General features: G+C 49.1%; 11 protein-coding genes across 11 annotated transcripts; 5 read left to right on the top strand and 6 right to left on the bottom strand.

The window, feature by feature from the left end:
- Positions 1-311: 311 nt before the first annotated feature.
- Positions 312-2639, top strand: F4812DRAFT_413809 (SART-1 protein). Its single transcript, XM_047932823.1, has one exon. It carries the CDS (start codon positions 588-590, stop codon positions 2538-2540), a length of 1953 nt encoding a protein of 650 aa, XP_047793688.1. The 5' UTR covers positions 312-587; the 3' UTR covers positions 2541-2639.
- A 1320-nt stretch (positions 2640-3959) lies between these two features.
- F4812DRAFT_176658 (phosphoglycerate mutase-like protein) lies at positions 3960-6517 on the top strand. The gene is made up of 2 exons (XM_047929993.1): positions 3960-4839; positions 4905-6517. Exons 1-2 carry the CDS (start codon positions 4316-4318, stop codon positions 6175-6177), a joined length of 1797 nt encoding a protein of 598 aa, XP_047793687.1. The 5' UTR covers positions 3960-4315; the 3' UTR covers positions 6178-6517.
- A 146-nt stretch (positions 6518-6663) lies between these two features.
- F4812DRAFT_413805 (cytochrome P450) lies at positions 6664-8892 on the bottom strand. The gene is made up of 5 exons (XM_047932822.1): positions 8641-8892; positions 7732-8561; positions 7615-7666; positions 7347-7558; positions 6664-7270 (listed from the first exon to the last, which is right to left on the bottom strand). The coding sequence occupies exons 1-5, from the start codon at positions 8743-8745 to the stop codon at positions 6991-6993; spliced, it is 1479 nt and encodes a 492-aa protein (XP_047793686.1). The 5' UTR covers positions 8746-8892; the 3' UTR covers positions 6664-6990.
- Positions 8893-9147: 255 nt separating this feature from the next.
- F4812DRAFT_467475 (putative cytochrome P450) lies at positions 9148-11262 on the bottom strand (the record flags this gene model as incomplete). The annotated part of the gene is made up of 6 exons (XM_047938662.1): positions 9148-9593; positions 9661-10363; positions 10455-10544; positions 10623-10915; positions 10986-11124; positions 11194-11262. The coding sequence occupies 6 exons, from the start codon at positions 11260-11262 to the stop codon at positions 9415-9417; spliced, it is 1473 nt and encodes a 490-aa protein (XP_047793685.1). The 3' UTR covers positions 9148-9414.
- A 348-nt stretch (positions 11263-11610) lies between these two features.
- Positions 11611-13387, bottom strand: F4812DRAFT_413801 (DNA repair protein). The gene is made up of 2 exons (XM_047932821.1): positions 13140-13387; positions 11611-13058 (listed from the first exon to the last, which is right to left on the bottom strand). Exons 1-2 carry the CDS (start codon positions 13230-13232, stop codon positions 11892-11894), a joined length of 1260 nt encoding a protein of 419 aa, XP_047793684.1. The 5' UTR covers positions 13233-13387; the 3' UTR covers positions 11611-11891.
- On the bottom strand, positions 13388-14744 carry F4812DRAFT_413799 (inorganic phosphate transport PHO88). Its single transcript, XM_047932820.1, has 3 exons — positions 14445-14744; positions 14209-14369; positions 13388-14135 (listed from the first exon to the last, which is right to left on the bottom strand). The coding sequence occupies exons 1-3, from the start codon at positions 14465-14467 to the stop codon at positions 13741-13743; spliced, it is 579 nt and encodes a 192-aa protein (XP_047793683.1). The 5' UTR covers positions 14468-14744; the 3' UTR covers positions 13388-13740.
- Positions 14745-14959: 215 nt separating this feature from the next.
- F4812DRAFT_413797 (ribosomal protein L16) lies at positions 14960-16422 on the top strand. The gene is made up of 3 exons (XM_047932819.1): positions 14960-15467; positions 15537-15678; positions 15740-16422. The coding sequence occupies exons 1-3, from the start codon at positions 15042-15044 to the stop codon at positions 15907-15909; spliced, it is 738 nt and encodes a 245-aa protein (XP_047793682.1). The 5' UTR covers positions 14960-15041; the 3' UTR covers positions 15910-16422.
- A 370-nt stretch (positions 16423-16792) lies between these two features.
- F4812DRAFT_467472 (uncharacterized protein) lies at positions 16793-18329 on the top strand (the record flags this gene model as incomplete). Its single annotated transcript, XM_047938661.1, has 2 exons — positions 16793-17380; positions 17430-18329. The coding sequence occupies 2 exons, from the start codon at positions 16793-16795 to the stop codon at positions 18327-18329; spliced, it is 1488 nt and encodes a 495-aa protein (XP_047793681.1).
- A 327-nt stretch (positions 18330-18656) lies between these two features.
- Positions 18657-18939, bottom strand: F4812DRAFT_455475 (uncharacterized protein; the record flags this gene model as incomplete). Its single annotated transcript, XM_047936829.1, has 2 exons — positions 18657-18705; positions 18788-18939. The coding sequence occupies 2 exons, from the start codon at positions 18937-18939 to the stop codon at positions 18657-18659; spliced, it is 201 nt and encodes a 66-aa protein (XP_047793680.1).
- A 506-nt stretch (positions 18940-19445) lies between these two features.
- F4812DRAFT_413793 (ribosomal protein S5, C-terminal domain-containing protein) lies at positions 19446-21568 on the top strand. Its single transcript, XM_047932818.1, has 3 exons — positions 19446-19468; positions 19544-21096; positions 21249-21568. Exons 2-3 carry the CDS (start codon positions 20034-20036, stop codon positions 21467-21469), a joined length of 1284 nt encoding a protein of 427 aa, XP_047793679.1. The 5' UTR covers positions 19446-19468; positions 19544-20033; the 3' UTR covers positions 21470-21568.
- F4812DRAFT_413791 (DASH complex, subunit Dad3) lies at positions 21569-22715 on the bottom strand. Its single transcript, XM_047932817.1, has 2 exons — positions 22370-22715; positions 21569-22288 (listed from the first exon to the last, which is right to left on the bottom strand). Exons 1-2 carry the CDS (start codon positions 22472-22474, stop codon positions 22121-22123), a joined length of 273 nt encoding a protein of 90 aa, XP_047793678.1. The 5' UTR covers positions 22475-22715; the 3' UTR covers positions 21569-22120.
- Between the last annotated feature and the right edge of the window lie 153 nt (positions 22716-22868).

Raw genomic sequence — 22868 nt, 5'->3', positions numbered from 1 at the left:
AAGGGGTGGAATATAGTCCCTGAAGCAAGAACTAGTCCACCGAGTTACAGCTTTTGACGGCGAACTCAGGCTTTCCAGAACTGCTTCTTACTCTAGGACCTGTCGATTGGATAGGCATCATAAAAAAGAGGATGATTCCATATGTGATTCGAGCTGCCTCGATCATCAACTCTGGATTCGCGATGCGAACAGAGGACGATCGGGCACAGGTCCGTGGGTTGTAAAAGAAAGAAAGAAAGAATTTTCGACTTGAAAATTTTGAAATTTATTGTGCAAAGCTTGATGTGAAAGTGGGGCAGCCCAGTTTAGGCGCACGGTCCACCTCTACTGTACTAGTAGAGGTACCTAACGTACTGCCAAGTGACTACCTAAAGGCCGGTTCTTTGATTGCGACAAAGCAACTTCCATTGAACTTGGAGTAATCGCTTTCAAACCTGCCCTTATCATCACTTTTTGACTTCCACCGTAAAACAATTAGCAAAGCCGCAAATATCCTAGTTGCTTATAAAACATCGACCTCGCGCGTTTCATCCTTTTTAATAATCAAAAGTAGCTATCGACCCACGTTCGAGTCACAATCATCCACCATGGATGCCGCCGCGATAGAAGAGACGAATCGCCTTCGCGTTTCTCTGGGCATGAAGCCTTTACCCGTCCCCGGCGCAAGTGGTCCTCAATTTAAAGAAAAGACATCTACGTCCGAAGAAGACGCCGGAAGTACACTCGAAAGCCGAGAAGCAGCCGCGTACGATAACTATAAAAAGAGTAGAGACGCCGAAGAGGCTAAGAAGAGACGGGAAGAGAAGGCCGCTGCCATCAAAAGGGCCCGTGACGCTGCGAAACGTTTCGAGAGCCTACAAGGCAAAAGTTTAGGCGAGGCTGACGACGATGAAGTTGATACCAAATCGTGGTTGATCAGTCAAAAGAAACGCCAAAAGCAAATTGAGAAGGCGCGGAAGCTTGAGGAAGAACTAGCTGCTGCCGAAGCCCAAGCAGCAGCAGCTATCCAATATACGTCTAAGGATCTTGCTGGTGTCAAGGTCGGCCACGAGATCGGATCCTTCGAAGATGGAGAGGAGCAAATCTTAACACTCAAGGATACCGACGTCTTAGGGGAAGAGGAGGAAGGCGACGAGCTTGAAAACATCAATCTCAGAGAACGAGAGAAGCTCGAAAAGAAACTCGAGTTGAAAAAGAAGAAGCCCGTGTACGATCCGAACGCGATTGACGAAGACAGTGAGCGTAGCCTCTTGGCCCAGTACGACGAAGAGATCGGTGCCAAAAAGAGCAAGAAGTTTACACTAGATGGGCTAGGGAATACTGTATTGAGCGATGAGTTTGATGGTCAAGTACAGGGCGGACAAAAACAAAGAATCAACCTCGATATTTTAACAGAGGACAAGCCAACCTCGGATTACTTGGACATCTCAGAAGTCAAAATCAAGAAGCCCAAAAAGAAGAAGTCCAAGGCAACGAGACAACGTCCAGTAGATGAAGATGATATCTTTCCATTACCCCCAGCTGAGCTGGATCAGCCGATGGATATAGATTCGGGTGCTGGTTTCGTCAGCAAAAAACGAAAGACCGACGATACGGCAATCGCCGATGACGAGGATCTCCAGGCTACTTTGGCTGCTCAAAGAAGGGACGCCCTAAAGAAGCGTAAGAAGATGCGCCCTGAAGATATTGCGAGGCAACTCCGAGAAGAGGCACAGACGCCGGAAGTTGATAATGATGCCAACCAGGAGGGCGGACTCGTTCTGGACGAGATTTCAGAGTTCGTTTCGGGGTTGAAGAAAGAGGATATCGAGGACCGCAAGCCTCGCAAACCGAAGTCGACTAACGAGGCTCCAGTCACGGCTATGGAGGACGAATCCGATGAAGATGAGCGGATGAAGGACGCGTACGACGATCATGATAGAGTTAAGCGCGAGACGTCAACTCCAGCAGAGACGGCCATCATCGGTGTTGATGAAGAGAAGACCGTAGGGTCTGGTATCGGTGCAACTCTACAGCTTCTAAGAGAACGACAGCTGCTGAAAGATTCGGGTGCTGCCGAACTAAACGAAGCGCAGCGTCAGCATCAACTATTTGTCGCAGAGAAGAAACGAAAGCTAGCCGAGATTGAACAGGAAGCCCGCCAACAGCGAGAGCGGGATCGCAACAGCGGCAGACTTGACAGGATGTCAGTGCGAGAGAGAGAAGAGTGGGCACGACAACAAAATAACATCCGCGATCAGCAAACTTCTCGACAGCTAGTCGATCTGTTCAACAAAGGATATAAGCCTAACATAGAGCTAAAGTATCACGACGAGTATGGACGGTCTCTCGACCAGAAGGAGGCGTTCAAGCACCTCAGCCACCAGTTCCACGGCAAGGGAAGCGGTAAAGGCAAGACGGACAAACGACTCAAGAAGATCGAAGACGAGAAGCGACGAGAAGCCCAGAGCATGTTGGACGCCAGCCAGAACGTCGGCATGAGCTCGGCCATGACACAGCAGACCAAGAAGCGCAAGGAGGCCGGTGTCCGACTTGCGTGATGGATGTGGAATGGGGTACAGACTGGTTTCAAAAGGTGCTTATTCCCTTACTTGTGCAGTTATCAGTTAGTAATTCAGAGCTGACATTAATGTTTTCAAGTCTGTCATTCGGTGATGTGCTGCGATGATGTCCTCTCTGGGCGATCCGCTGGTGTGACCTGTGTTCGTGAAGACATGTCCTTTCTTCCCAGTGACTTGATGAAACGTAGTATATGCCATTACTGCCGTATTTTTTTTTCTCATACGCATCGTATTACTATGCTAACATGATAAACATCAACCGTCTGTAAGTCATACGGCACTTGAAGCTAAAGAAACATTTCAACTCGGTAGGCTTTACACCATAAACGTCGCGAGCAAGCGCGCGATGGTAACCTCACATATAATATTTTAAAAGTCTGATATGGGAATAATGCTTATTTCTTACCATATCAAGGTAATAAGAGCCAAGGTATCAATCGCATTAGCTTCAATAGCATTATTTGAGCTAACCGTTATTGAAGATGAAAATAGAAGTCGATATTCAATCATACTGCAAAAGCATACTTGTAAGTACAAGCACTTCGCAACTTTGATTATCATAACTCATGAACAAAGCGTTAAATAAGATTACAAATACTAGCCATCTCTATAACTCCAAGTAAGTAAACGATATCTCGTCCTGTTTTTCAAACTTCGTCCTCATCGCATAATGCATTCAAGATCTTATAACATCCATTGGTTGAAACTGTCTTATGAGAATAAGTTGACTGAGCCCTTCCAGAGACTATGTGTTTCCTATCTCACCAATTTCGTAGACATCCTATATAAACTTACCTAAGGTTTAATTTTTTAAAGTGAGATCTTCCACTACGTAGATACGCATCATCGAATTATGACGGAAGAGTCCCTGCAACACGCAAACGCAGTGTATGAGGTGTCATATCTCATCTTGCAAAGAGATATACGCAAATCTACAGAAGCCATGCCTTGCTACGCTGCCATTTCGATTATTGGTAAAGAACGTCCCGGGCCCCTGGTGGCAAAGAATTCCCAAATCCAGGTCTTCATTTCGCCAATATAGAGTAGCACTACCTATCTGACAATTTACTTCAACGTCACGAGTACTTCTATGCAGCCACTACCACGTTAACGAACCTATCATAGAGCTCCGTCCTTGGGGAAAGGCAGGGGTAGCAACTTGTCCGATGAAGGTAGCTCATTCTTCCAAGCCCTAAAGGCCCAAAAAGAGCTATGCCAAGCTCTCTCCTCGCTTTGCTCTTATCTGGCGTGCTCTCAGCTACAAACTACCCCGCTGTCCCCTACATATGAGAGTTGACAAGCTCCCCCGCCGCTTTCTATAGACCTGGGGTGTGAACGCTCAGAGAACAACGTTGTGGACTTACTCTACCCCCGTAAGCAGACATGGACTGCACGCGGTGGCCCTGTTCCCGTCGTCTAGCGAGATGGCATAACGAACCCTTGAACACGCAAGCACGTTATCTGGTGTCATTCGAAGCCATGTAGGTACAATAGGTGAGAGATATACATGCTTGTGGTAGAGAGAGGTAAGCAAGCAAAGCAAGCTTCGAAAGGTTAGGTCTATCTATCTATCTTTGTCCTTGCGGCTATTTACCCCTCCTTTGTCCTCCTCGAGCTTCGATAGCTCTTCCCGATCTCCCTCCCTCCGTATTCGCACTTTTCGTACGATTTCACTTAGTTTGTTACCTCTTTTCTCAATTTCCATATATATGAATGAGAAAGGCGTGGTGAGCACAAGCGTGGCTTGAAGAAGAATGGCTTCACGTTCACTTACGACGGCGCTCTTAGCTGCCGGCCTCTCGCTCGTAAGCGAGTCCCTGGCCCAATCTGCCAACGAAACCGTCTGGGCTTCTTTTGCGTACGTCTTCTACGGCGAGCGCACGCCTTTCCTCGGGGACCTCGTCTCCAGCTTGACGCCGCTCGGCGCGCAGCAGCTCCATTCTCAGGGGTCGCTGTTCAGAGCGCGGTATCTGTCTAATTCCAGCTTGTCCGATGAGGATAATGCTATAACGACGAATTCGCCGATCGTCGGCTTGGAGCGGCAGGCTATTGATAATAGCCAGCTGGCTGTCTTCAGCGCCACAAATGATTACGTAGTTGGAGGTGCCCTGGCTTTCTTGCAGGGTCTTTATCCGCCTGTTACTCGGGCTTTTGCTGATAATAATGGCGGTGCTAATGCGTCGACATTGGCTAACGGTACGGTGGTGAACTACCCTCTTGGTGGTTACCAGTATCCTAATATTCGGACCGTCCCCAGCACAGATCCGAATTCTATCTGGTGAGTTGAATAACTATACTCTGGCAATTGTTTTTCGTGGATATCATTAACAGGGCTATTATTAGGCTCGAGGGACATGCGACGTGTACGGAGTACTGGTCGTCGAGTCTCGACTTTGAGAACAGCGACGCGGTGCGGAAGATGTACAATTCCACGTCTTACTTCTACGAACGGACGTGGGAAGAGGTATTCCCGAATACGCTGCCGAATACTATGCTCAATTACGGCTATGCGTACGACTTATACGATTACGCCCAATACGCGTACGACCACGACGAGTCAGTGCACGAGACTCTAACTGAGGACCGTCTGGCGGTCCTGCGTAGCTTAGCCAACAGGCAGCAAATCGGCCTCAACGCTGACTTGTCGGCGTCCGGGTCTCGCCGGGGGGACATGATCCGGGCGATCTCGGGGCGCACGCTCGCGGCCAAGGTGGTAGCGCAGCTCCGCACGCACATGAACTCGGGCGGGTCCTCGAACAAGCTGACGCTGATGTTCGGGTACTTCGAGCCGTTCCTCGCCTTCTTCGCGCTGGCCGACCTGGTCGACGTCTCGGGCACGTTTACGCAGATCCCCGACCCGGGCGCTGCCATGGTCTTCGAGCTGTTTACCACCACCGACGCCGACGGCGATTCCGCCGCGTACCCGCGCCAGGACGCCGCCTGGGTCCGGTTCCTGTACCGCAACGGCTCGGGGCCCGGCAGCGACGTCCCGCTCACCGAATACCCGCTGTTCGGCCGTAGCCACGCGGAGACGCGCATGACGTGGGCGGACTTCCAAGCCGGCGTCGACAAGTTCGCGGTCTCGGACCTTGCGGACTGGTGCAGCACGTGCCAGTCCCTGGCGCTGTTCTGCAGCTCGCTTAGCGGCAGCTCGGGGAGCTCGGACGGCTCTTCTTCTTCGGGCAATAGCCGTGGACCTGTCCAAAACAGCAGCAACGCTGCCCTGTCCCCCGCCGTTGCAGGCGTCATCGGCGCCGTGGCTGCGGTCGCGGTGCTCGGGCTCGCGGGCGTATCCGGCTTCGTGTTCGGTGGCTTGCGTGTGCGGCGGCGCGGGGGCCCGTCGGAAGCGGCTCGGCGTCGCAGCAGTCTGGGCGGGTTCAAGGGCGCGGAGAAGATGGCGTCGGACCACGACGTTTCCGTTGTCAAGAGCGGGGCTCGGCACGAGCGCATGGGGAGCTGGGAGCTCGGTGGGCCGTCTGCGATTGGGAAGGTAGCGGTCCCGGCTCCGGCTCCTAATAGCGGTGCCTTTGCTGCGTCTATTAGGCGGGATGTAAAGGACGACGATGGAGATAGCATTCTAGGAGCGTCGCCTATAGACCCTGTCGAGCATGTCTAGGGGATGCCTGGGTCCTGGGATCAGGCAAGTAGAATGGCCCAAGGAGTGGCACTTGATGGTCCCGGCATTCGTTTCATTTTATCTTCCCTTCTTGGTCGGTTATTCTTATTCTCTACAATCATTGATACCCAAATATCATAGAGGCTTGGGGATCGGATCGCGTGTTGGTCTTGGAAGAATAGTCTGGGGATATACTTTTTTTTTTGTTAATTCTTCCTAGGCGTTATATATAACAGGTGAGTACCTGCTTCGGTGAGAATTGATACCCTTTCCTTCTTTACGATCGCTACAGGGAGTTGAGAATTAGGGGCTTCGGTTCGGTTTAGGTTAGATATTTTTAGGTTCATCAGGATGGTATAAGCCGCGATATCTAGGTGCGGTAGATCATTCAACTCGAATTTTTACCGGTTCAAACTATTATGGAATTATATCTCGTAATGTAGCCCTTGTAAAGTGATAGAATAAAGTCCACTCCTCGCCAGTATCTTATATATTTATTTCGGCTTTCCATACACATTAGCGCTGTCGTGCTCCCCGTTACTGAGCGAACCGTTGTTGTAGTTCTTTAGCAACACGGGCAATGTTACGATCGATACCCATTAACCCCTCTCCCTCTCCTGATCAGCAAGATACTCGGACATGGCAATCAATCAGCAGCAAAGCTTATACTCTATTACCTGCTACGCAACGACCCCTTTCTCGCTAACTGTCATCGTCATCCCACCCCTAGGTTTCGCCTCCATGGACTGCTCCTGGAATACGATATCGCCGAAGATAGTATCGAGGCTCGTGTAGGTCGCCCGGGGCTTCGGATTAGGCTGGAGCCCGGCGACCTCGAAGTGGAAATCTCGAGCAGTGAGCAGCAGGACCACGCGCATGATATCTACAGCGAGGTTCTGGCCCAGGCAGGCCCGCGGCCCGCGACTGAAGCTGCGGAACCAGCCGCGGGGAACACCGTCGCCCAGAAAACGCTCCGGTCGAAATGCGCTGGACTCCGGGAAGTATAGCGGGTCGTAATGCATGGTGCCAGCAGGGGGCGGTGACTAAGTTGTCGTCAACGGGGTACTCGCGGCCTTGGTACGAGACCGTTGCGCTATTAGGATGTTGGTATTAATTAGTATTCGCTTTGGATAATCGGGGAAAGGAGGTGAAGGGGGCGATGTTTTTACCCTGCTGGTGCTTCCTTGACGCCGTATCCCATAGGGAAAAGCCGTAGTGTCTCCTTGATCACGCCCGTCGTATATCCTAGCTCGCCTAGCTTTGCCGGTGACTCCTTCAGGTTCTCTAAGATTGTCTCGAGGTCCCTACCAAACACAGCCTCATGCTCTTCGAGCATTTTCTGAACAGCTTCCGGATGTTTTGACAAGAGCATGTAAGCATACTTTAAGTTACAATTCCTTAGCCTCAATAAGTGTTGGTCTTTTGAGGAATTCTTACGCATAAGGTGTCAACGCTTGTTCCCATCCCACCAAGTAGAAGACCTTTGACGCTGTTTTAGTTGTGTAAGCCATGGTATAATGTTCTGAGAGAAGTAACGTAGCAAGCAGAACCTACTTTGTCACTAACAACTCCAATTCCCCTTCGGGGAGCTCAACCGCCCCGGAACCTTTCCTGGTCCCACCTCGCAGCACCGTTTCTCGAAGCATCAAGTCGAGAATGCTAAGGGGATCCTTACGCGAAGGCACGATGTTCTCACTCCTCAGCGCGACCAAGCGCTCCTGGATCTTCGCAGCAACAGATGCATCGACCCGCTTCCGGACAGCCCGCTTTTTCAGTGTTGCCTGGAGCTTCACTAGAGGGTTAGGAGAGATCTGCTGATTGAGCAGATGGACAGTCCGCTTCAGGTCTTCGTGGTATGAGCTGCCCTGCGTCTGGGCGTTGAGCGGGAAATTGAAGACGACGCGACCAACGACGTCGAATATCAGCTTCGACAACTCGTGCTCCGCGGAGAAGGCCTGGTTGCTTCTCGCGAGCCTTTTCAGAGTTCCCCTGAAAACCACCGTCTCCTCGGCTATCAGCCAAGCGAGTGTCCTGACGTGAGAGGGCAGAAACGCCGGGGCCATTGCATTGTGCAGCTTTTTCCACACGGGCCCGTTTGCGGCGGCGACAACGTCCTCCCCGAGGACGCTCGTTAACACGTCCTGTGCTAGCCGGTGCTGATTGAACACTCTCGCTACCTGCACAGAATCCATGAGGTCTGGGTCTGTTAGGACGACTTCTGGATCTGCTATAGGCCACAAATTAAGATACCAGATGCCTTTCAACCCGTACTTCTGTGCGATGGTCGTGGGGAGTATTTGTATGTGACAATTTGGCGGTAGCTGGTTTGAAATCTCTCCCATCAGTTTGATATGACCCCATAGGAAGCTATGAGGTGGTTTGGGCTATTCTCCATTAGTCTCGTGTTTTCTCTCTGTTTTCATAGCGTGATATAGGTGTGTGTGAGAGAGGACCAATTCGTACCAAGTCCTTGAAAACCCGTCGATGGCGATATAAGTTACAGACAAAGTTCAATATAAGCGCGCCCACCGCGGTCAGTAAGACAAGAGAAACACCGTAAGCCCCCATTATTAGTTCGATATCAAACTAACAGCCCCGGAATCGATAAATGGATTTTCGAGACACGAAAAAGTAGGTAGTAATTATGCAGTATCACACCCATCCCATGTGGATGGGCCTTATGTGGTTGCAATTCCGGAAGACGGGAGACTGGATGGTAGGTGGGGGCGAGGCTTTCTATAACATGTAAGATATTGCTTCTTAAGGGATGCTTATATACCGGGTAGGCTAGGTAGTATTAACGGTTAGGTGTGTAAGGCTGTCAGGAACGGCAATCATTGACCAACAGAAGCGATATAACTTGCCAAGTTCCAACCAGCAAATTGTTACTAATTATACGTCTCTATGCTACGGTAACAATAGACTCTGTTACCAATTATATAGATTAGGTACCTAGGGAGTTTCTAATAACCGCAGAGACGAGCTATTGAACATCTTATTATACTATATGTGCATCTCCGACCGTCTTTCCGTAGATATACAACACGGCTGAGATCGTACAAACCTTTCCCGTCGTAGCGGAACCGCTTAATATGTTAGACAGCGCAATCTCATCATATTGGCATATACACTTCGTCAGCATACAGTGACTATTCTTCCAACATGCTCCTCCCCCCCTCTCTCTCTACAAGGCTACCTCCTATAAAAATGTAGTTAAACAGGCGCCCTCAGCCTGCCTTAACGGGCATTAATTAAGCAGCGCTGACCCTTCGGGGACATAAGGAAGAACATCACAGGCTCCATATCCTTGTCCGTGAATCCATCTAGATACGAGGTAGTGGCATTGGGGAACCGAGTGAAGAACCGCGCGGTCGCGAGACGCAGTTCCATCTTCGCTAAATGTAAACCAATGCAGACTATCATATTCGCAATTAGAGATGGAACGTTCTATTGAAAACAAATATATTTATTGGAGAAACTTACTTCGACTCCCTCCGCCGAACGGCACAAACGCGTCCTTCATCGCTCTCGTCGGATTCGCCCATCTCGAGGGATCGTACTTCTCCGGCTCGGGGTAGACGGACGGGATCCTGTGCATGCTGTACGCCTGCGCCGAGACCGTGTAGCCGCCGGGGATGAAGTGGCCGGTCAGAGTAGCGCCTCCCTGGGGCACGACGCGAGGGAGACCCGAAGGGGCGGCGGCGTATAAGCGCAGGGTCTCCTGGACGACCATTTCGAGATAGGGGAGCTTCTTGAGGTCATGGTCCGTAAAGCCATCCGGCAGCGTGCTCAGTTCCGCTACCAGCTTCGCCTTGACGTCGGGGCGTTTACACACGGTCCAGATGAGGTACGTCAGGGTGTTCGTAGTAGTGTCGCTTCCGGCCGCGATGTACGCCATGGCATTCTGAAGTAGGTCCTCGAAGGGCAGCGTGTCATGGTCATCCTCCGTAGCCCGGTACAGCTTGGATAGAAGCGTCGGCTTCGCGTTGCGCCCTTGCTCTTCGACTAGTTTGTAGTGCCGGCCTAGGGACTGCGTCGCGTATCCGCGCATGCGCTCCCGGATCAGCATCCCGGTGCTCAGAACAGGCAGCGTTATATACCGGTGGACTTTCATGAGGAAAGGGAACGTTGACCTCAGACCACCGGCAAAGCCTATCATCTTCAAATCCTTGACATACTGGTTCTCCTATTACTCGCGAAGAAGACAACAGCGTCAGTGGTAAAGACAGATATTATATAATTGGAGAAAGTGAGGAGTTGAAAGTAAGCCCACTCACCTCTTTGGTTTCTAGCATGCGAAACGAAGACCCGAAGCTGAGCTCGCCGATCACATCAGTGGCCATATACAATGACCAACGATACACATCCTTTACAAGGTACATAGAAAGGGCCCGAGTTAGTAATTACTACGACTTTGTCTCCCAACAAATTAGGTAGCAACTTACCGTAGCACCGCGCTGCTCCATTTCCTCGGCCATATTTTCAATCGCCATGCGAACCTTAGTTTCGACCGTATCCATATGGTGGGCCAATCCCGACTCTGACATCTCGGACGCGAGGAGCCTTCGTTGGTGTCGGTGATAGTTGACGTCGGTCGTGCTGAAGACACTCTGGACATCTGGGATTAAATCCTTGTAGAAGTGCGACTTGAGGAACTCGCCCTTGATCTGGTACATCCGCAGGACGGCATTCACATCTTGTATGCTGACCTCATTAGGAGTTATGCGAACGACGGGGCCTACGTTTACGTCAAGTCGTAGTTAGAGAGTAAAGTCGTTGTCGTTTCTTCTATCTGAGGATAAACGTACCATATTTCTCATGCAACGAATGAACCCATTGTGGCCGCTGACCGGTAACAACTTTGTACTTGAAAATAGTGTAGGTCCATAACGTATACCAAGGACCTGGTATTCTTCTCAGGGGGTTGCTGAAGATAGTATAGACGTACTGTGAAGTTGTTAGCCCTAGTTATCTGATATATACGTTTTCTATATTAGGTATTTTCAGGTTTCGTACGCCTAGTATAGCGACCCCTGTAGCGATTAACAAAAGTTGGCTACGTCCGAGGTTACCCAATGCTTCCATGCTCGTAAATTTTTGCGACTTATTATATGTTTACCCCTTTATTAGGTATATACTACGCGTGTGTAAGTGATATCGCAGTAATTCTCAATATCAGTTAAAACTGGCATTCACCGTCATACTTAAATAAAATAGGAGTTTGTTTACTTTAGCAGTGTGTGTATACCAGGTAGGTACTCATTATCTCGCTCAATCCTACGGATCCGTATAAGTCGGTTCAGACGCTGAAGCGAAAGGCCGAGGGTCGGGAGACGACGCGGACAATTTGCATTAAAATGTTCCGATTTCCAGGCATACCTACCCCAGAGAAAGGCGAATGGAATCTTTACCTACCTGGTAGGTCTTTGGTGGGTCATAAGTATTCTAGCTATAGGATTATCTCGCTCTGTCGGCCTACAATAAATAAGGACGAGTTTACAGCTCTGTATGATTTGTCATTGTGCGTAAGAGTAGCATTGGCGCGTGGATTGGGAACACGAATCTCGATCTCATCAACTTTGTGACTATTAGGCTATTAGCTGTCTCCATAAACGAACTGCCAATTAGGTACCTAGCATGTAGTGCTCTCTATACAATTCTCTATGCAATTCTCTATATAATACTGCATAACTGGGTGCCACTATTCGTAACCCCTAAAACTCCATTTCCTCAACTTCCATACCGCAGGTCGTGCACGTCTTCACTGTTGATCCGTCTTCTTTCTCGATAACTCGTCCCCATTCGTGAACATGTTTGCCACCGGTCGAAATCGTGTCGCCGAATTTGGCTTTCTTACCGCCAGTAGCTCCGTCTCCTCCGAGCTTTCCTGCTTGCCTCCGATACGCTTCCGTTCTCGTCCGCTTCTTCAAGTCTAACAGCTTTTCCTTGAATTTAGCTTCTTTCCGTTTCTTCTTCTCCGCCTCGCGACGCTCGAACTCGGCGTCCAGCGCTTCTGCCGACCCCCACTTCTTATCGCTAAATGCGTACTCCTCGACCTGGTACCGAAGGAACAGCATCATATCATGCCAGTGGGACTTGTGCGGGTTTGGCTTTGAGAGGTGGGGTAGTAATTCTTCGTCCTTCAGCTCTGGCTCCGTAAGAAGATAGTCCTCCCTACACTCCGTCTTGGTCAGAAGACTGTATTTCTCAGGGTACTTGTCCTTGCAACTGTTGCAGACAGCACACCCAAAAACCTCCTCCCATACGAAGTCGATTTCGAGACTCCTGCACTCGCGACACCTCTTCCGCTCCTTTTCATCCCGTAGCACGCTTATACCTGGTTCAAATGGTCCTGCTTTCTGCCGTTGGAGCTTCTTCAGTAACTGCCGTCTTTCCCACTCCTGCAATGACATGCCCTTAGGCCTCTCTTCTTGTCCTTCGTTAGGCCCGCTACCCTTTCCGTTCCCCTTCGTAGTAGACCCCGACATGGCTTTGTTCCAAGGATCGTCCTCGGCACTCAGGAAACCACCTTTCGTATCTGTCATCTTGCCCAAGTCGTAGTCGACGAACTTGGTAAACTTCCTTGCGGGTCTAATTGCCCCATCATCTTTGTCCTTCTTTGCCTGGTCGGCACTGTCGCCAGAAGCAGTCTTAGCAGGTGATGCGCCATTAGCGCGACCGTCGCGGCTTGTAGACGGAGTCTCGCGGACTCGAACGCTACCAGATATAGCATCGTGAGCACGCTTGCGTGTGTTCGGAACTCGGACATTATCGGTGGCAATGAAGCCAGATGGAGTGCGAGAGATAGAAGGGGCGCCAGATGCTCGAGCGGCGGACTCGTGTTGTTCGCGTAATGCCTTAGCTCGGAGGCGATTCTCTTCCTGTAGATGCGATATACGTTAGAATAGAGCTTCAAGTATTAGATGTAATTGGAACCAATTTCTATCCAAGGGCTAACTCACTATGCGACGGGTAATTTCAGGTGTAGGAGGGGATGGTATGGGTTTAGAGAGGTTAGCGTTTGCCGCGTGCGGAGGCGTAGAAGGACGCTCCATTTCAACGAGGCAGTATTATGATCATGCGTACTATATAAGCGCAGAAGGATGAATGGGTAAGAACTTTGAAGTTATAACCTGGTAGCCTGGACTATTAAGTAGATTAGTCTTTTACGATTGGTTGCGGAATGAGAACGTGCATTACCTCTGTAATTTCAAGGGTTCAATTAATACATAATCATGTAAGCCAGTGACGTCGGGGGGGTGGAAAACGGTCTAATACGCCACCCCGGACAACCCGGAGCTTGTACATTGTACGTATCAGGTACCATGTATACCTTCACAAGTGCGTCAAACATTGAAGTTCCAATCACCAAAACTGAATGTGCGCAACATGAAATACGTCCTATGCAAGAATTATGCAAGTTCATATATTTGCAATATGAATCCTCTCTATGGTGGTGATTAGACATCCATAATCTCCTTCGCTCACAGCGTCAAAATTATGCTGCACGTGCCTTCATTAAACCTCTTCTGAGATGAATATAATAAGTCACTGATAACGTCGTTACTCGTCCTTAACACCACCCCGGCCGGCACGTTCGGCCGCTTCAACGGCCTTCTTGTCGCTCTGCGCAGGGCCACTCTGGAGACCGCTCATAAGTCCAGCAGGTTGCTTGAAGGGTCGTTTGAGATCTCCGCTCGCCGGCTGGCCGAAGAGGTGAATCTTAGCTAGGTTGGACTCGAGGGCGCTCTTGAACGGGATGATGGACTGGATCAAAAGCGGGTTGGTGTACTTCATGTACAGGTGCATGAAGCTCATCATCGCAAGACCCATGATTTGCGATCGGAAGGAGTTCTTCAATTGTTGCGTGTCGTAAGCCTGGACGGTGGTGGTCACAAGCTTGCCTTCCTCCGAAGATCCCATCGGAGCGGGTTCAACATATTTGAGTGTTGTAAGATCTAAACAGCAGGATTTATGGATTAGCATCAACAGTCTAGGTATGCAGTATGATCTTCTGAGGGGAGGTCATACCCTTTTTCTTGTTAATCTGGAATTGGATATATACGTAGATGCAAGCAATGATAACATTGCTGGCGACGTAGAGCCCGCGAACCATGTTGAGGACGTCGGGATCTTCGAACGGGATCTTCTTGGATACTTGCATCATCCCAAGGATGATGATAATGTTAGTTCTGTCGAGGCTCTGTTAGTTACTACTTCACCAATGCACCGATGCACAAGTGCGAGATAAAATTGACAGCACATACACTTGAGGACTGAGGATAGCCATTTTGATTAGAGTCGCAGGTATGCGCAGGACAATTTGATGAATTAAAGGAAAGGGATTGATTGGGCTAGCAGAACAAGACGAGAAGAGAACTCTTTATGTCAGAATGCGTAGAAGCGTAGAAGCGACAAGCAGTCCAAGAAGAATAATAGAGAATCCGTCGCATTAAATTACAGCCAGTGATAGGTAGGTACCTATAAGAAAAGTAGGGGACCAAGGTTCTTCCGGAACCATAGCTAAACCTTATCAATCCCTTATCAAGTTCTGGCCACGTTCCGTTGTGACGACCTCGGTGGAGCTTTAAGGGTACCTTAGGTTTGTATTGTACGGATCCACAATTTGACTATCTTATGTAATCTCTGAGATCATCTAATCATTTAATCGCTCCAAATGCAGGTACAGGGTTAATGCAAGTAACTATGTACAGTACAATACCAAACATAAAGTACCTAGGTACCTAACCCCACCAGCGGTTGCATCTTTTTGGTCGCTGTTCGAACTTCAATAGTCAAATTTCAAGGTGCGAGGTGATGACGGCAGCTTTCAAGAATTAATAAACCGCCAATTCCTCGCAACCATGAATTCTAAAGCGCCGTCATGCCTTGTCGGCGCTTTCCGGTCACTTAGGATATCCCATACTCCAACAACGCGCCCATTGGTCCATCCCAGCACGTCGATTGCGCTCCCGAAGATACAAGGTGCTCAAAATGTCCGTCTCTTTTCGGCAACCGCGTCGATGGGCGGCAACTGGTTAGAGCCCAATATAAATCGCAAGCAGAAGATGATGAAGGGACGGGCAAGAGTGGCGACGGGTGGTTCTACTAAGGGAACGACAGTGATGTGGGGAGACTACGGACTACGAATGATTGATCACCATCGAAGGATTAGCGCTTCAAGTCTCAAGATCGCGGAAGACACTATCAAACAACGTCTGCGTGGCCAGAAGTACCGATTATATAAGAGAGTCTGCTGTAACGTTGGCGTGTTCGTTAGCGGTAATGAGGTCTGCCGCCCTATCGCCCTGATGCTCGCTATATTTAAATGTCCCTCTAGAACTAACTCGTATTCGTAGATTCGTATGGGTAAAGGAAAAGGTTCATTCGATCACTGGGCAGCAAGAGTAGCAGTGAATCAGATCGTACTAGAATTAAGAGGAATGATCCACGAGCAAGTTGCGCGTGATGCATTCCGGTTAGCTGGTAATAAGCTACCCGGTAAGTCTCCATGCTCTACGCGTAATACTAGATGTATACGCCATTCTAACATCATGTTCAGGTCAATGGGAATTTGTGAAGAAGGGCGAGCCGCCAATAGTTGGAATTACCAAGCTGGACGGAATTACACTGGAAGATTTGAAGCGACCAAGACGAAAGATTCCAGCAGAGTCGGTAACGCCGGTTCCACCTGCGGCAGGAAGCCAACGGACACCTTTAGATCTCCCATAAATAAATATGAGATCCTATACGATGTATAACTAAGCTGTATAAGAGAAAATCTAACTAACTTTCGATACTCCCGACGCCGTAACTAGTACTGGAGGGTTGTTTTTTTATACTCACCCATTTTTCAAGGTCAGCTGAAAGTTATCTCATCCCTTATATAATATCTATCCTATGTACATATGTACATATATAAACCACGGCCTGGAGAAAAGAGGTGTAAGTTACGTTTCTAGATACCTAAGGTGGATAGAACCTACTTAGGTAATATATACCTAGGTAATAAAGAAGTTGCGATACCAATTGGCGTATGCACCTCATACTCTAAGTTCGCTCTTTCCAGGGGTCTTGACTTTTCGTCGTCGTTTCCGATTCTATATACTCTAGGGTCAAAGGTGAGAGAAAAAAGTCAGAAATCAAAATCTTCATGTACAGTTCGAACAACCACCATCCATTTTCTCCCTCACAAAATAGGTATCAATATTACCCAATTCAAATTTACTCCCTACCTCATATATACCACATATATTATGTTCTCAGATATGGATATAACATCAACCTTACCCTCAGCACGAGAAGCTTTATAAACATGTTGAGCCATCTGTCTTATCATGGCTGAGTATACTGAGCTTGAACTCAAGACCTTCGAACTTTCCAGCCCAGAGTGTGGTTCCTCCTTATCCGTGACATCCCTTGCGCTGATCTCAGATGTACCATCCTCTCAACATACCCCTGAGAAGCTTTTCCAATCAATTCAGTCAAAAGAGCTATGGCTTGTTTCTCCTGGTATATGCCGAATGCAAATCATAGTAGTGCAGAATCAGGTGTCTTTATTAATGGGAGAGACTGAGCCTGGCTTCCTAGAATATCTAGCCGATGCAATCTGTCGATGTCCAGTAAGTCACCGCTACTGAACCATGCTATTAGCCACTTATACGAATTTATCCAGCTCTGGCCTGCCCTTGGCCTTACGATCAAACAAGAAGACATCCAGTATGAACCGCTCTACGACGGAGCCCCAAACCTCTATTTCATTATCGAACACCTACATAAGTCGTCTGTACTCCTCTCACCACCGCATAGTCCAACCGCTCGTCTCAATGGAATAGAGTGTTTATTTCGTTACCAAACAAATAGCTCAGATATAGACAAGACAGATGCTGGAGAATCCAGAAATTGCGACGTTGATACCGAAGACTGTGCCTTCAAGGCAGCTCTACAATACCAAGTATCAGACTTGACAGACGACACTTCCAACAGTGCAGTCCATGATTACTATTGGGAAGAGCCAATGCTAGATTCTTTCGCCGATCATTCTAGGCAACAATGGGAGGATGCGGGTTACTTAGCTCAAAGGGCGCTATGCGTAACCATTGGTATCAGGAAGCGTATGCGTGGCTTACGATTATTCCATCTGGATACCCGCCCCTCGCTGCTTGAACTGGCCCCTGCTATCTGGAACGCTCACTATCTAAAGGTTTGAGAATTCTCTTACAAGAATGGAAACTATGTCTGACAAGATTTAGGTAGTGGCGTGTCATGCAAAGACCATTCCCATTATTTCAACCATTCTGGCTAAATCATCGCAACATCAGTCGGCATCTGTACGGCAAAAAGGTAGGAAGCTATTGCTAGAAGATGTCTCCCGCGACAAAGACTGTGATAGCATGGAGACTGAAGTCGAACCAAACGCCTATCTATGTTCCATCCAGAAAAGGCTTTGGGATTTGGTACAAACAACACTAAAACCGACTATTCAAATAAAGAAGACTGGGATTGGTGTTGATACACCCCGACGCGAAAACACCAATTGGCCTCTCATGGTTATGCCTCCAGACATGAACTTAGAGGGATATGAAAACGGCGATTATTTCTACATGCTAGACGGAAGCACCGACAACGACTTTAACTTCGAATATCCTTATCAGCATCTCGAGTCTCTAGAGCCTCTAGATGAGGAATGTAGGAATAATTTCGACGTAACACCCGAATACGAGCAATGTTATTATGAGAACCAGAATATGATTGTTCTTGATGAAGACGCTCTTCCAGGAGTCATTGACAAAATAGAGAGGGAACCAAGCCATTCACCGGGCAGTAGTCCTCCGGATGCTCTCCCTCTCCGATCTTCGGGTATACTAGAACTACGGGACGCTTCAACCATTCAGCAATACCTTCCCGACCATTTTAGGAATCCTATTATGGACATGGATGATCTATACACACCTGATTATGCCTACGACGTTGCGGACATCTACGACGATACAGATGAGCTGCCATGTAACACCGGACATATGCTCTGGGGCATGGAACAAAGTATGTATAATGCTGAAGACGATGATCCCACGATAGATGAAGGAGCAATAGATCACGACAATGATGACAATGGGGAACGAGCAGGTGCTCAGGATATAGAAATGTATTGACAATATTGATAGACCATATAACTGGTAAATACCTAACATAATAATTATGAGTGCTAGACGCGGCCTGCTGTCGTCGAAGCGTCTCTAAATGCTACCCTTCTTCATCTATATCGCCACCCATCCGAATGGTGATGACCGAGGGCCCCTATCCGCTCAGCCCTCTAATAAGTGTTGGTTGCATCGCTCAAGACTTCCAGGTTTCGATACATGATAGTTCCTCGACAAAGGCGGTGGCAGTGAGTGGTCGCAAAAGAACATGACTGCCGAGTTTTATCCCAATAAAAAAAAACTTGTCGCAACGCTTTCGAATTTCGTATCAAAACCGTCTTACGATAGAAGGCCTTTATCGAGCTGCCGGGGGCTTTGCTCCTGGAGCCTTTTTAGCTCCTTTAGGTTCCTTCTTCTTCTTCTGCTCAGGCTTCATGGTGGCGTAGTGGATGAACCAGATGAAAACGCACTCGAGGATGAGCGAGACGAGGACGACGACGAGAATGGTGAATAGGTACGGCTGGTCGTTTAAGGTGCGGACGGCTTCATCCGTGGCACCGATCTTGGACATGAATCCAAATTGACCGCCGGGAGGGCTCGGTAAGTTTGCTTTTTGAGACATTGTGAATTGATATTTTTGAACTTCGGCAACGGGATGTTCGAATTCTCGTGGAAGGGTTTGTTAGGATTATTCGATCTTGAATCCAAAAGTCACTGGGATAGATAGATGCAGCGAATGCGTGCGATGATCAAAAAAGAGAGGCTACGCGCTAGCAAAACAAACAAAAAAAGATTATGGTGCACCAGTCACACTAGAAAGGAAGTAAAAGAAGGGAAAGTCGATGATGATGGCTTCACTTTTTTTTTTCTCGCAAGATTAGGTAAAAGGGAGAGAATGGACGGGCCAGGTTTGGGTACGGGGAATGGGAAGGGGATCTAGGCTACAATAATGGAAAAATTACCTAAGGGTAAGAGAAACGTAAGTAAAGTAGAGGCAAAGTGCCTCTCTTAGCGTTCGTGGTCTCGACTGATATTAGAACTGACGATGTCGAGAATCCCTGTGAAACCCTTGCGTTTCAAAGCTGCGGCAGAGTCGACAGATTTATTATTTAGGATGGCCCAATCATTGACAAGGTCAATGAGGGATAAATATGGTCAGGGCGTCAGCTTCTGTCATTGTCTAGATCTCGACATGCACTGTCATAATTGGAAGTCAAGAGACTGACCATCACTATACCTAAAGTTAGGTAGGAATTCCAATTGATGACTTGCGTGGTGTCATACTTTTATTCTATTCTCTATATTAACTGAAGGAGTTGTCGGGTAGGAAGAAAAAGGCGGATATAAACTGTAACTAATCGTACCATTAGCATCCGAAGTGTACCTGTACGTATTGTACAAGTCAGGTACCTAAAGTCGCTAACAATAAGCATAAACCAATAAACTACGAGAGTGTGACCCACATATTAAAACTCAAAGGCGTAAGGTAGGTGGACGGTCAAAGTCAAAATTAAATGGGAAAGCACCTGTACCTTGTTTGCCGGCGAAACGTATGACCGAATTGAGCAATGGAGGGCTTCTAAAAAATAATTTCCTATGCCATGTACCTTTTGATATGTACCAATCGAAGCTTCATATCTTCACGCGACCCTATCATTCCTCTTCTGCGCCATCGCAGCCATAACTAGGGCGGGTATTTTGAACGCTAGGGATGCGATGAGCGTAGCACGACCAGCACGGTGTCTGCTCTCCAGGCGGCTTGCTGCCGCGGCCAAACCAGCAGCACCGGCATCGCAATGCCACGCCCCGTTTCACACCTCCGCGCAGCTCGCTGCCAGGCGGAAACCGAGATTCAAGAGCATACGGGCCGAGGAGATCGGTCTGACCACCCCCGAGAAGATCGAGGAGTACGGTAACAAGGTGTTCCCCCGCTACAGCCCGGAGGAGCTCGAGGTTCTGAGGAAGAGGTACACGCCCGAACAGATGGCCGCCCTCGAAGCCGGCGAGGCCGCTATCGACCCCAAAGACCTGACGATACAAGGTCGCATACGAAGGGATCCTTATAGGATACCCTATCTCGACGACTTCAGCAAGATCTACCCCATCGTCGACAAGCGTCCCAAGATCTACCCGCCGCCCAACCCGAACGCGCGGTTCATGACGGAGCAGGAGGACGTGGCGGACCTCACGAGGCGGCTCGAGGCCATGATACCGAAGGACGTGAACTTCAACGAGCTTCCCGACGACGAGATAGAGAAGATCCTAGACCAGCGCATCGACTTCCCCATGGAGGAGGCCAAGTACTTCCAGGAACCGGAGACGATGACGAAGACGAACGGCCCCTCGAACTCGGCGGTCGCGCCGGCGCTGGGCAAGAAGCTGCGCGGGGTCGAGGGCCTGTACAAGCCGCCGATCGACCCGGAGGACGAGGGCAAGGACGACCAGGGCATATACCAGGACCTGAAGCGGCGGTCGGGCCTGAGCGTGCGGCGCATCCTCGAGATCAACAGCAAGATCCTCGTCACGCGCGTCGTCCACAACCAGACCCGTCTCGGAAAGATCCGCAGCACCTGGATCTTGGCTATCGCCGGCAACGGCGACGGCCGCCTCGGCATCGGCGAGGCCAAGTCCGTCGAGATGGCCGTCGCCCGCCAGAAGGCGAAGCTCCTCGCCATCCAGAACATGCAGCCCGTCCGCAGATACGAGGACAGGACTATCTACGGCAATGTGAAGGCTAAGGTTGGTGCGACTATAGTTCAAATAGAAGCCAGACCCCCTGGTAAGTCTTTTCTTTTTTCTCTCTTTTTTTCTTGTTTTTACCCATGTATAGTATATATATAATTACCCCTCCCCCGCATTTTCCATGTACCGTGCAACAAAAAAAGAAAGTCATAAAAAAGCTATATTTTTGCTAATGCTTGCTCCCCCAAGGTTTCGGTCTACGCGCCTCGCACCGTCTCTTCGAGATCTTCCGCTCGGCCGGCATCCGCGATATCGCGGCCAAGATGCCGCGGGGTCGAAACCCGATGAACTCGGTCAAGGCCTGCGTGCAGGCCCTGCAGAACCAGCGGGATCCCGACGAGATCGCTACCGGCATGGGCAGGAAGCTCGTCGATTTGCGCAAGGTCTACTACGGTGGAAATGTACACTAAAACTAGAGCAAATCATGTAAAGAAGAAGAAAAAAACAAACACATATATCTTGTAGATAATGCCTGCCACCCTTTAAATCAAACAAAAATGCAGTTTACGTGCTGTATTTTTCCGGTGTATTATGATTTCTTTATTTTTATTTTTTTTGTTTCTTCTTGGCGTATTTGGGTATCTCAAACCTTTTCCGTGATTTATCCTCGCATGCCTATCATGCTCCCTGTAGATATACCGAGTCCTCAGAGCTGAATCTCGCTGGTATCGTATCCTCATTCTCGCGCATATCTTCATATACCAACCACAACGGTGTAAAAAGCCGTTATAAGCTTATATGCGCATACCGTGCTCTCTCTCTCTCTCCCCTCAATACCAGCCGCACGATACGGCTCCCCATCATATGTATCGAGCATGCAGATTCTTCCAACCAGTTTGCGTTTGATCCAGATGTAGTCTAGACCCGGGGATATGATGGATGGATGCTCTTGTGCATACGTAGCCCAATTGTTCCGTAGCTAAGGGAGTCGGGAGTCGAGAGTCGACATATATACCTATACATCTGGGTGTTGCCATTTTATTTTTCTCTTTTCTTTTCTTTTTTCTTTTTCTTTTTTTGTCATTTCTTCCTTGTGTATAACTACACCATCATACCCTGCATCAACCGTGCGTCTGGTCGCCCCAGTCGATCTCCTGCTGCAGCACGATGCTGTAAACGCTAGCCTTCAGCAGGGTGAACACCAGGCTCGTCTTGCGCTCGAGCTCGCGCAGGCCGTCGAGGATCTCGGTCGTCGGCTGGCCGGCCATGGCGTCTAGTACGGATGCGAGCTGCGGCGGGTGAGATTTGGGTTTGGTTTGGTTGCGTGCGTTGCGTGCGTGAGACGGGCTAGGCTATAGGCTAGAACTTACCTTCTTCATGTTCTCGGCTAGCCGCTCGTATTCGTCGAGGAGCTCCTGCTCGAGCGGCGTGAGGTCCGGCGGCAATAATAAGGGGTTGGGTGTCTGGCCTTCCATCGCGATGGGGATTTTTTGGCGATGGTAGGGTGTAGGCGTAAACTATTATGTTTGGATCGTTATATTGTGTTGTTGTTTGAAAAACGCGGGTCGCGGGTTGCGAAAGTGAAGGTACCTAGGTAGATTAAGTAAACGCGTCTTGTTTAACGGCGTGGAGGGGTTCGTTTTCACTGCTAACCTCTGAGCTCGTCCGGTGCCCACCCCACTATGGAAAACGGTAGGTCAAGTGCGGGGCTTACCCGGAACCAAAGCTGGAGATTTTTTATGTACCTACCTAAGTCGAACGCACAATGCAATGTACCTCGCTTTGTACCGTCTCCCGATGCAACTTCCCAGGAACCGGTTCGGAGATAAGATCAGATGAGATTTTCTTGGGCCAATCACGGCTTTTTGG

Source organism: Daldinia caldariorum, assembly GCF_022478825.1.
Source record: "Daldinia caldariorum strain CBS 122874 unplaced genomic scaffold F4812scaffold_2, whole genome shotgun sequence".
Taxonomy (NCBI): domain Eukaryota; kingdom Fungi; phylum Ascomycota; class Sordariomycetes; order Xylariales; family Hypoxylaceae; genus Daldinia; species Daldinia caldariorum.
Note: the sequence above shows the minus strand (reverse complement) of the source record. Positions and strands in the feature narration are given on the sequence as shown.